Here is a 12,711-nt window from a genome sequence, read left to right on the forward strand (position 1 = left end):
GATCGGCCCATTCTATAAAATGTTAATTATGACAAATTATTATTCTAGAGAGCCCTTTACAGAAAAAAATATCCAATTTGCAAACTTTATAAGTATAGTTGGGTATAATTAACTTTTTGAGGATCAGAGAAATCAGCCCATCGAAGATGCTGCCGTATATTCTTACAAAGTAATGTTGTTCTGTCTCTTCTGCATCATAATTATACTGTTGATTAAATTAAAAATCTAATGAATGCATTCATATCTCTCTGCCTTATCTCATCTTTCTTAATCTTTCTCGCCTTTCATTTTCTTAATCTTATTGACGCAGGTTTATGAGATAAATACCACTTTTACCCATCGTCTTTCCAAACTTACTTTCCCCAGCCAGGGTCCTCCTTCCTGCAATTAGCTTACCCCACAGTAATGATTAAAATAAAAATAGTGCATGCACTTCTTTAAATAGACAGACATTATATGTATATGCAGAGAATATATAGTTAACGAGGCGCCTGTACTATTTTTATTTACAACCAATCTGTTTTAAGATGAGGGGTCCCGTCATTGGTGTTCAGAGCATCTCTGGTGGGAAAAAACGAGAGGAAGGCGCAGTAATCCCCACAGTAATCACTTTTCATGAAGCCATGTCTCAACAGCCTTCAACAAGTTAGAAAACTGGCCCAGAGTGAAAATATTGCCTAAAGTGGCACATGTAACACTGGATTTTCATGTCCTGTTATAGTTGGAATCTAGTTTAAGATATTGTGCTGTTTCAGTTTTATGATACAAAAATAGATCAGAGGAAAGCTGAAATAAAGCTATCCCTACTGTAAGATTTAGCTGAATCTGTAACCTCTTTCAATAAAATAGTTTGGATTATTCTAACTTGTAGGTGTAACTTCAGTAGTTTATTCAGTATCACCCCTAGTATAATAAATTCACACCTTCCCAGGAATACCAGCATATATGTGTTTTTAGATGGTTACTAATAATTAACAGAAGTAACCATGGAGGAAAAGAGAAATGAGTTAACCTGTGCAGATTTATCCTCTTCGATAAAGCTAACTTAATGAAGACAGGATTTCAAGATGTGAAGTTCTGTATATGCTCACAACAATTTTAGATTCCTTTGAAAGTAGGTTTTTTTTTATTGGGAAACAAATTTATGGAAAGAGATAACACTGTATTGGACAAACAAGTAAGAAAAAGAAAAGTAAAAATGATGTACTTTCATAAAGTCTTTTTATTATTTGAAACAGTTTACAGGCATTACATTGCCACAGCCAGTCCACTTAGGAACATGCAAATATCAAAATCAGAGAAGGACATGTCATTTTGATGCAGAGCCTCCATACATGTGGATTTAAAATGGAATAAAAAGTTTGTGCCCCCACCAGGTTTTTAACTGTATTTACGAGTTTAAGGATCTTAAAGAAAGAAAACAGCACTGCTTCTAAAAAGCACAGCAGAACTAAACATTGTATCATTTCCAAATGTTCTCCATCTCTGAAACAGTGGAGTGGACTTGCGTTCTCCTGGTCTTGTAGTTGCTATACACATCCTAGAACTAAGCCTCACATCTCTAAAATAATGATTTCTAGCTTAATATGGGACCACTGAATGATCCTATTTATGACTATCTATCTGGCCAGAGTTTTATGATGGACTGTGGACTGTTGGCAAACACCAACTGATAAGATGGCATATTGCCCGGCAAATGGACAGCTATAAAACTGTGCTTCTTCAGGCTACATATCATATCTGACAACATATCTATCAAACTACAAGAGTAAGCAATGTTTGGAATGCAAAGCACCATTTACATCACCTGTCACTCAAAACACCCCCAAAGTAATAGTTTTTGTAGCTTTTTGCAACTGCATACAACTGTCTGGCAGTTGTCTTGATTAAACCTGCAGCTAACTTCAATTTATATAGAAATATATGTTTCTACCTATCAACTATTTAGGGGGTTTGACATACAAGACCTTATCCAACAATCAGCCTGCACATACTGATAACCAGAGATAAACTGTTGTATAAAAAAGATTATTTTATCTATGGACAGTGAAGCACCTTTATTTGACCAAAACAGACAAAGTGCTGGTGAAAGCCAAAAGCAATCAGATGTCATGACATGGCTATGGACTGCAGAGTAACTGGCCAGACTACTGGATCTGCTCAGGGGTGATCTTCTAAAAGAAAACATACCAGGTCAGACAAGTGTGAGTGATCACTCATGCTTTATGTGGTTTGATACATACTGAGCGCACTTTATCTACAAGTTTCACAGAAGTTATGTTCCCATACCAAGTTGTTCCTAAAAGGAACCAAGGTGTCAGTTTGGCATTACCGTGATTGAAACTGGCTGTATGACTTCTGTCGTTTTCCTATACTGTGTTACTTCTAAAAGCCAAGTATAATCCATATTTATAAAGCACTGTCCTTAACACATCTCAGTGCTGTCTAACTTCATCAGAAACTGTGGCTCTTGTTTACAAATTATTAGTACCACACTGGCCACCCAACAAGTGACATTATTGCACAAAGAACTAAGCAACTGTTATTGATACCTGCAGTTATACATCACCTTAAACAAAATGAAAGGTGTCAAAAGTGATTTATCCTTTTAACAATGAATGCAGTTTTTTTAGGATATGAACTGCCTGAATTACAGTATCTCCATAGGTTTTCCAATACAGATTACACGTAGTATAGAATTGGCAATATCCCACGACTAATAGGGACTTATTCATTAAAGAACTTGAGGACAGTTGGCACCATGACTTCACTATACAATATAGACCAACCCTAGTAGATTTCTTCAGGTAGAGCTTAAATCAGTGATAATTCTTCCGTCTGCTCACCCATTGAACCAGATGTTAGGCAGGGCATTCTTGCCGGAGAAACCTGCTAATGCTGGCCCTGCATAATGAATAGTGAAGTTAGAGAGTTAAAGCCAAAATTCTTCTACCAACTCTCCTGCCAACTTCACTTCTAAGTGTATGCAGTGATTTGGGGGATTCAGTCTAGTATAGGTTTTGTACTTCGAATTCCGTTTGTGTCAACATTAGAGGTGGCCAATCCATAAGCTGAATTCTTCTATGTATAAAGATCTTTTTGTGTCACGTGTAAGGCTAACTGTTATAATAATGTAAGGGATGGCAGTGTAAGGCGAGTAGTAGTTTTACACTGACACATCAGCAATAAAGCAGGCTTTACCTACTAATAATAAAATACAAATGTAACATTGCAAAACTGAAACTTAAGACCATGAAGGCACATGCTTCATGTAATTTCTCCAAAACTATTAAACAGACTGCTTAAAGACTGTAAATATATAAAAATATTGTATATTGCCTGTAATGCAACAAATGTTTTCCTTAAAAATAAAAAAGACGTGGGCAGATCTGAAAAACCTGGAGTGTGGTAATCTCAGTGTGACTGCACCTTAAACCATAAACATGTTCATACAAACTATTATCCATTTTGGTATTTTAAAAATAAATACTAAAGGTCTAAAATTGGAAAGTTATGTAAACATGGAGTATAAAAAGTACATTTACAATGTGACAAGTGATTTGAGTAGTCACAAGTGTTACATCACTGAGAGAGTGAGAGATGCATGAAATAGCTTTCCAGAAGTGAGGGACTTATAAGGCCCCAAGGGAAAAGACCCAATGAAATGGTGGTTTTACAACAGTTTAGAATAATGGACAGACAAGACAGGCCAGGTGGTTCATTTGTAAAGTTCTGTGCTAGTGTTGTAGTGTTCTTAGTAAAGCAGCAGTTTTAGAGTAGAAGCTTTTACTAGGTATGTACTAGGATCAGAATTGTACCATGGATAAAAATTTCCAACAACATTTTTTTGTCTGAGTAGCGCTTAGTGTTAATAAGTGATGGCTCCTTTTGGTCACATAGATAGATGGGTCAGCACGGCTTTGCGGCAGCAAAGCACTAGAATTCTGAGAATTTGATTGGTATTTGATGCCAATAAATATGGGGCCTTGACCTTTTTTCTATATGAATAACAGGGTTGAACTTGATGTACTCGTGTCTCTTTTCAACCTATATCACGGTTACCTAGCAAACACGGCATAGCCTTGCACCACTGCTAGGGTGTTGCCTGTCTGATTGTGTTCTAAACCACAGCAACTTCTCAAGCATGAACTCCAGCCGTACATCAAACTATGCGGGGTAACTTTCTATTCTGCAAATTGTTTTTTCATTAACATGGATATAAGCAGTGGACACACCAGATTTTTAATACAGCTTATGGTTGTTAATACTTATGGGACAAATATTTCCAACACGTGTTGAGAGGCTGCCCAGACAGTCTATTTCATGAACACATGCCTCCTTTTCTTCACAGGCCGGGCTTGTTTGAGCTATTGATTTGAACAGTATAAAGCAGTATACAGTGTTAGGTCAAGAAATGTTAGGGTTACTGAAATGGGGGTTGCTGAATTTCCCATTGTTTTTAATTACTTCTTATGGAGTCAGTTGTTGCTTTTGCATCATCACGAGATGTGTAGCTGGAGAACTATTTTCATATGTCACTCTGGATACTGGTTTAACTTCGGTTCTAAGCTATGGAAAACTAGACTTCACACAAAAATGTTCCATTCTTGAAGTGTTGATGAGCAGTGTTCATGATGCTGTATGTTATATAATCATTTATTTTGTTTATTCAGGTCATGGGATAAAAAAAACCGAACAGTCATTTTTCGCATTTTGATAAGTGTAAATGTGGGCCGCTTAACAATAATAATATTTTGTTTTCATTTAAAAAAATGCAATGGTAACAGCTAAATACAATTATTACCACGACAGAGGAGAAGAAACTGTTTGGAACCAGGCAGTGCGTTGTAAACGGACATAACAATTACCGCATATTTCTATCAATGTACAGTTATATTGAGGTGACCTGTAAGATCACAAAGCGATGCATCACCGACTCTAATATTTATAGAAAAAAAGAAAAAAAAAAGGTTTGAAGAACGCAAACAGACACTGGACATATTTTGTGAATAATCTTTCGCATGAATCATTTTCATATTTGTCCAGCACGTACACCAATATCTTAATTCATCACCATTTGCTCTGTTGTTTTGAAATGGAGTCTAGTGGTCAATACTCTTAAACGTTAATAAAGATATAAAGCTGTTTTCAAAATTAAATACAAAAAATGTTCTCTTAGAAAAAAACTTATCATGGAATGTAGTTAGTGGTACTGGTACGAGTGATGTGGATCACAGTGGTTCAGAGCTCAGGCAGCTGGCAGTGCACTTACATACAACTGTAATTATTGTGTAAGCAACCGTGTGCTAGTGTTCTGCAGAACCTTTTTGAACAAGAAAATGATCTAAATTGTATCAGAACAAAACATTGTGGCAAAATATCACACAATGATGTGAAAAGTATCTTCTGAGGTAATATCGCCTTTATTATACATCTTTTCTCTAAGCTCTCAGTTATTACCCTCACGTTTCTCATGAATAATCAGTGCTGTCAGATCTGTGACTCCAGGTGTTGCAGAGCCTGTTTGGTGGTTGATATGTCTTCTCTCCTATTCAAACCTTTCCATGTTGTTGCTTCGTGTAACTGTACCTGGTATATACCTTTTTCTCTATGCACAATACAGAGATAATGGACGAACAGATGCCACTGAATCCTCAGTGGGTGACAGTTGGTTGACTTTATGCAACTCTAACATGTGGCTCCTCTTCTGTTTCCTGGCCTAAGCTGGTGTAGGTCACTGAGGGCTCCAGCTGTCCACTTGCAGGCAGTTCTACTATGGGTCCAGATGGGTTACGGAACTGCTTGTACACTCGAGGGTCCTGTGCAACATAGGTGGTAGTGGAGAAGTATAGGACCAGTCCAATTAGGATGGTAAAGAAGGACAGAAGGTAAAGTCCTGAAAACTAAACAAACATCAAAACAGAGATTACTAAACAGCAAACTCTAGTTGTGTATTAACAACAAGAGAGGACGTTAAGAAAATAAGCCAGAGAAATGGGAAGTGTGTTAACAAACCCTTCTTTTCCTCAACCTTCTGAGTGACATATCTTTCAGGTCTGAATCAATACTGATCAACATGATGGAGGTTAATCAGTATTGTAATCAATGTTGATCAGTATTGCTTCAGACCTGATAAAGAGAGGAAAACTCTCGAAAGATTGTCTTTTAAATATTTTGTTAGTCCAATAAAAAAGGTATCACCGCATACTCTGCAATATAGAAAATATATTAAATAACAATAGCATAAAATAAATAAATGAATTCTCAACGCGTTTTGCTGTATTAATCAACGGCTTCCTCAGGAGAAAAAGTCAAGTAGAGAGTCCGGGGGGAAAGTCCGTGTTTAAATGCACTTCCTGATTGCGTGGTGACGTTACGTCATTACGTCGCTGCGTCGTTGCGTCATCCCATTGGGCAGCCGCATCTATATCTCCTTTCCTTCCTCATGTCCGGAACTTGTGTTGTCAAAGTTAAAGGTGTAAATAAAGGTGTAAATAAAGTTTTCCTGTTGTTCATATTGCGTGTGTTGGAGGAGGTACTTCTCCTAACACGGACGTTGTTAAGTGGAGAATGAGAGTGCTTGACTTTTTCTCCTGAGGAAGCCGTTGATTAACCCCTTAAGGACCGGGCTCATTTTTCGTTTTGTACCCTGTGGGACCGAGGCTGTTTTGACACTTTTGTGGTGCTTGTGTTCAGCTGTAATTTTCTCCTTACCCATTTAGTGTACCCACATAAGTTATATATTGTTTTTTTCAGGACAAGATGGGCTTTCTTCAGATACCATTATTTTGATCGTATCATCTTATTCACTATAACAAACATGCTTTTATGTTTTTTTGCTGTTTTTTGTAAGCTATAGGGCAATAAGTACAAGCAGCGTTTTATGATTTCCAAATCTTTTTTTAACAAATCTGGTCAGTCTGCCTCCATCTCCTCTTTGGAACATCTTTGAAGCCGGTTAGCTCAATTTAACCCATTCAAACCATATATTTTTGAAAACTAGACACCCCAGGGTATTCCAAATGCTGTTATTTTAACCCTTTCCATGCACCAATTATACAACTACACTTTGTCAAACTTTGTAATAGTAATGTTTTTTATTTTTTTTTCACAGAAATTGTACTTAAGTTATAGATATACAGGTTCTGGTATATGTCACTGTCAAACAACACCCCATTGTGTGTTCAGGAACATCTCATGAGTGCAGTGATACCCGACATGCATGGGTTTGTCCTGTTGTTTGAGATTTAAAATCCCACATTTGGGAAGTGCGCTTTTTTTCTCCATTTTGGAAAGTCTGTACCTATGCCCTATCTTTGAGCTCGGCCACCCCAATTTACCCCATCAGCCATTTTTTTTTATATTAGACACCCCTTGGGTATTTGAAGTGCTTTTATTTTAACTCTTTGTTGAGATTTTTGAGAAATTTTAGCACTTGCTCAAAAAAATTTTAATACTTTTTTTTATATTTTTTTTTACACATTTTGCTGGTACTGGATGGTTCATCTAGTGACATCACTGCATAATTATTTTTAAATGTTGATCACTTTCTAAGCTTATTTAATTTTTTGACGGTTCAGGACCGTCAAAGGTCATTTAGTGACCGTTATGTCATGACGGTCCTGAACCGGCAAAGGTCATTAAGGGGTTAATACGGTGAAACGCGTTGAGAATTCATTTATTTATTTTATGCTATTGTTATTTAATATATTTCTGGATCCTGACCTACCTGTGGACGTCTGATTTGCCGTTCCATTCTCTGGATTTTACACTATATGGCTGATTTTGCATAACATCATTTGAGTTATGTCACCAGTTTTGTAAGTGCTTTTAATCTATATTATTAAAATTTTGGATAAAAGATACAGCACCATTTGAGTCTCTGTCTGTACATTTCCAGATTGGAAGAAGAACTCAAGCCTTTTGGTCTCTTTTGATGAGCTTCCTATACTGCTACACTTGTGAGTGCACTGTACATATACCCTATTGAGTGTACATTTCTTACTGCACTATTATTGTTGTTTTTGTTTTTTCTACATGTACTTGCGCCCCAATTTTGTGAAGTGTTTCTTGTCTTGAACATTTGTGAGGAGTGTTTACTGTTTGGGAGCTGCAGACCGTGTAGGAGAAATATATTATTTCCTTTTCACTTTTTTCTTTTCACCTGGTTCACGTCATTGGTGACACTTTGTTTTATTACATATATATATATATATGGTGTTGCATACATGTTAGATCATGCATAAAGCCTATGTAGATGAAACTGCATAATATATGACGGGGTAGACATACATAAGAACAGGTTACATTTCATAATTATGCTATAGAAACAAAATATACCGTATTTGCCTGGATATAGGCCCACTTTCCTCCCCCCACTTTAAGTCTTTAAAGTGGGGGTGCGGCCTATATTCAGGGTTTAGCGCAGGGATGTGCAATTCGTTTCGCCCGATGCCTGAGACATGCAGTTCCGGGTGCCGGGCAGGTGTTTTTCTTTTTCATTTAGCCCTGCTGTGGGCAAGCAGCAGGGTTAGAATCCGGATCTCCCGCAGCGCTGCAGGGTACCTGGATCCTTCTCTCTGGCAGAGGGCCCATAGGACATCTGCGCGATGCACGTAGACAACCTCTGCTGCCAGCTCATCCGCCGGGCTTCTATGGTGGAGCACTCTTCCGGGGTGCACATACTTTTGGGGCTTTGGACGAATTGCAGAATAGACGAAAATTCATACGAATCTGAATGCACAAGTCTATTAATGACTAATGTGCATTTCAATTATACTTTAAAATGCATTGTTTGTCTCTATTCTGAACAAAAAATAATATGGCAGGCACCGCACATATGGTGCGGTCCACAAAATATGAGGCTGTTAGTTAATTATTTCCAGGACTGGCATTCAATTATTTCCAGGGCTGGCTTTTATTCCCAGTACTGCTCTGCCCCATTGTCCAATTGAACAGAATTTGTTACTCTTGTCAGGGCCCATTACCATGTATTTACACAGTGTCTGGCTTATGTGGGCCTTATTTTGATAAGCCGAGATAATTGATACAATAGCGCAGAAGTTTCCTTTTTTTCATGTGGGTACAAATACATTAGCTCTTGGAGGCCTGACCGCTAACACATTCCTATAACCAATTACAGCATACCTCGCACTGCATGAGAATTATTTTGTCACAAAAGATCTTTGCTAATGAAGAGCCTCTTAAACTATTTTACTAACCACAGTTGTGACTCCTACTGAGCATTTCCACCCCGTCCTTTATTCTTAAAATGACATACAAAGAATGAGAGCTTTTAGCCATCGGATTTTTCCATGAGAGGTTTTGCGCCATTTTTTTCCACTTGTCAGCAGGCTACGTGATTACAAAACATACCATGATTGTGTGTTTTTTTTTATGCTTTTGTTTCCTCTTCGGCTACTGGCAGATTAATGTCTTTTCCGCCTGGAGAGTTATTATTCTTTGTATATGACCAAGCATAATTTACAGCAGAGCCATTGTGACTGTATATTCATTTCTAAGACATTTTCGACAGTGTGTTCTTTCTTTTAACCCTTGTAGTGACATAGAGGAGTATACGTCAAACTGTTTTGAACGGAAAGGGCTTGATGGTTTTGTCACTAGCTTTGATGATCATGCATATTGATGCATATATGCTCCTTAAACTGGATAGCTGCTGATATTAATGGGTTAACCAGCATTAGCAGATGTGCTATGCATTGTGATACAGAAAAAGTGCGAAGGTTTAAAAAAACTGTGAAAATGCTCAATATTATACTAAGAAAGCAAAGTTCCTACCTGTTATTGGTAGGTTCTTTACATTTTCACAGACTGTACATTTTCATACCACATAGGCTGCTGACCCTTATTGTTACTGAATGTCATGTCAGAGATAACAATGATGGCCCATCAAGCCATTAAGCAAACGGAAAAATGTATAATATTATACTATATATTAATATACAATAAGAATTGTATGTAAGACAAGGTATGCCACACTTCTGCTTAATTAAAGCCTCCATTGAATACTGGAGATCCAAAGTCATGTGGTAGCTTCCCAAAATGCAGATTAGCATGGAAATCAAAGTCATCATACATTAAATAAGGAGAGACATAGTGCATGTCTTTAATATAGTTATCATTTTAGCATGCGTCCATACCATGATGACTATTGTATTGTATAGGGCCCTCCAAGCACCATAGATAGCAAAAGTGTAAAAAGAGTAAGGGTAGCACTCAAACCACATGGATATATCATTTTATATAAAAAAAATACATATATAATTAGATATCCCGTCATAATTAATTTAGAAATTTGACAGTAGTGTAAATATACTTAGTAAACTTTTTCTACCAGACATACACCTATGACCTATGAACAGCGGTGCCAATACACCAAGCACAGTTGCTGATTGTCCAGAATCTGCTTAAAAGAGACTTGCCGGTGGTGCTTGCAGTCTTGGAGCCCTGTGAATTATCGGTTTACTGGTGTAATTACTGAGTCGGGAGCGAGCTGTTATCCTCTAACAAATAATGAATACTCTAGAACAACAGGTTTCATATACACAAACAAGAGGCTAATGCACTTGTAATGTACACTATCATTCTTGCAGGTATAATTAAAGAATGGGATACATGGGCTGCAGCCGATGAAGGATAAGATCTGCTGGTGCATGACAAGAGGTTTATAAATACGTTTGACCTTACTCTGAGATTTGAAATTAAATATATATCAATGAATGCAGAGTGCAGACCAGCAGTGTAATACTGCCCCGAGTAATATGTTCAAGATGGTGTGTAATAAATTGAAAATAAGCCATAATATTTTTTGAAGCAATAGCATAGTCTTTCAAATTGATCTACTTGCGTTGCATACACGTTTTTAACAACCTGTGCCTGGGGATTTAACACTTAAATCTTGCCCTGGAAAACAAGACAGTAAATGCACTTAATATATATGACCAATGCTCAAGGGGATCAGGGGATAAAGCTAGTCTAGCTTAATTAAACGTAAGGTTCACATTACAATTAACTACATATTAACGTCTATGTATTTAGAATGCAATGTCATAAAAGTCCCTGTTGGTGTAATGGTCCGGTTTCCCAATACTTTTGTCCATATAGTGTAGCTCACATTTAATGCTATGTATTCCTTTATTTTAGGAAAGAGCTGAGTAATATCAGTGTTAGGCTTGTTTTTTATAAACATGTGCATTAGAGTCCAGTGCCTTTTATGTATAAGGTATATTTGTTGTGAGGCTGCACTGTACTTTTTTGAAATATAACACCTAATGGCATCAACAGCCTAGTACAAAGAACCGTGTCATAAAAGCAAAACAATTGTTGCACGTTGGAAAAATCATGCCTCTCCCTTAGGACTGATGAAAGATGAAAACCTGCTTCTTATCCAATGGAGGACGGGCAACCTAAGGTGAAATTGATTAAGATACAAGTAACAGACTTCTTCTACCTCTGTTACTTTCTGCTGCCGTGCCAGTTTAACCAATGAAAGGCACAAATACCAACAAACATTTATTGTAAAAGGGAAAAACAATTCCTCCAGCTCATTAGCAAAATTATACAGGACATATATTCTTTATGAAGTTTGGAAGTTTTCAATACTTTATCTTAAAAAAATAGGTTACTTGGCAAAAGATTGTCTACTTGTCTATTGTAATTATTAACGAATGGTTTAAGGGGAAGTTCTTCTGCATAAAATCCAGTGTTGTATACAATAATGTAGGTTAGCACTGGCAAAAACATAGTTTTATTTTATTTTTTTAAAAAAACAGCATTACTCTGAACACCTGCCATGGCTCTCAGCGTTTTGATATTTTGGGTGACTTTCTATGCGCCACATTGGGATGATTCTTTATGACAATGTATATGAAGTATGTTCCTCCATAGAAAGTAATTAGCCGGGCTGGGTGATTAAGACTGAGCTATTTAGTTCTCCTATATTATTATTATGCAAAATTAAGCATGTGTTGTGTTGTGTTAATGTTAACACAATCAGCACTACATGTGGCATGCTTTCCATGATCTGATGTGTCTTTCTTGAAGTGTTTTGTTTGTTTATTGCATCCACAGCAGCATTTTAGTCTACCTTCTTCTTTTTTGAAAATGTAGTGTAGTGTAGAAGCTTGTGGTATGACCTTCTTCACTGGAGGATAAAAGGCCATGTAAAGCTAAATTCTGTAAAGCCAAGGTATAAGTTCCAACTTTCTCTACTTTAGGATGCTTCAACCCATATGCACATGCACAAAAAAATCATACAAAAGTGTTTTTCTGTCACATTTGACTGCTCTTTATACTGAAGATAATGGTTGAAAGCAAATACATAATTTCCAGAAAATACAAGGAATGTATATAAAGCTATTTTACTTGGCTTGTAATATATATATATATATATATATATATATATATATATATATATATATATATAAATTAACTCACCTTGTAATGGAATAAGAACAGTCCACAGAAAAAGGTATAGAGCTCCGCTGTAAGTGTCGAGAGGTTGATTGCCGTGGCACTTGTTTTCTTAATCACGACAGGCATGAAGCTGTAGAGGCCAAACATGCAGGCGGTGTAGCCCACGTACAGGAGCCCTGTAGAAATATTGTTTTCCAGTTACAATTATAGCTAGTGTTCTAAGTTTCTTACACTATAAGTAAATGCTTTTTGAGTCTGGCTGAATGATTTTACCAG

At 36.9% G+C, this 12,711-nt stretch overlaps 1 protein-coding gene across 1 annotated transcript in view; it reads right to left on the reverse strand.

Annotated features, from left to right (window-relative positions):
• Positions 1-5,435: 5,435 nt before the first annotated feature.
• Positions 5,436-12,711, reverse strand: part of SLC35F1 (solute carrier family 35 member F1) — a 137,217-nt gene continuing 129,941 nt past the window's right edge. The window contains exons 7-8 of the mRNA XM_053458934.1: positions 12,457-12,611; positions 5,436-5,903 (exon numbers count right to left, since the gene is read on the reverse strand). Of these exons, the coding sequence (XP_053314909.1) occupies positions 5,679-5,903; positions 12,457-12,611 (380 nt within the window). The 3' untranslated portion in view covers positions 5,436-5,678. The remainder of the gene's footprint in view (positions 5,904-12,456; positions 12,612-12,711) is intronic.

This window comes from Spea bombifrons, chromosome 3 (genome assembly GCF_027358695.1).
Source record: "Spea bombifrons isolate aSpeBom1 chromosome 3, aSpeBom1.2.pri, whole genome shotgun sequence".
NCBI classification, from domain to species: domain Eukaryota; kingdom Metazoa; phylum Chordata; class Amphibia; order Anura; family Pelobatidae; genus Spea; species Spea bombifrons.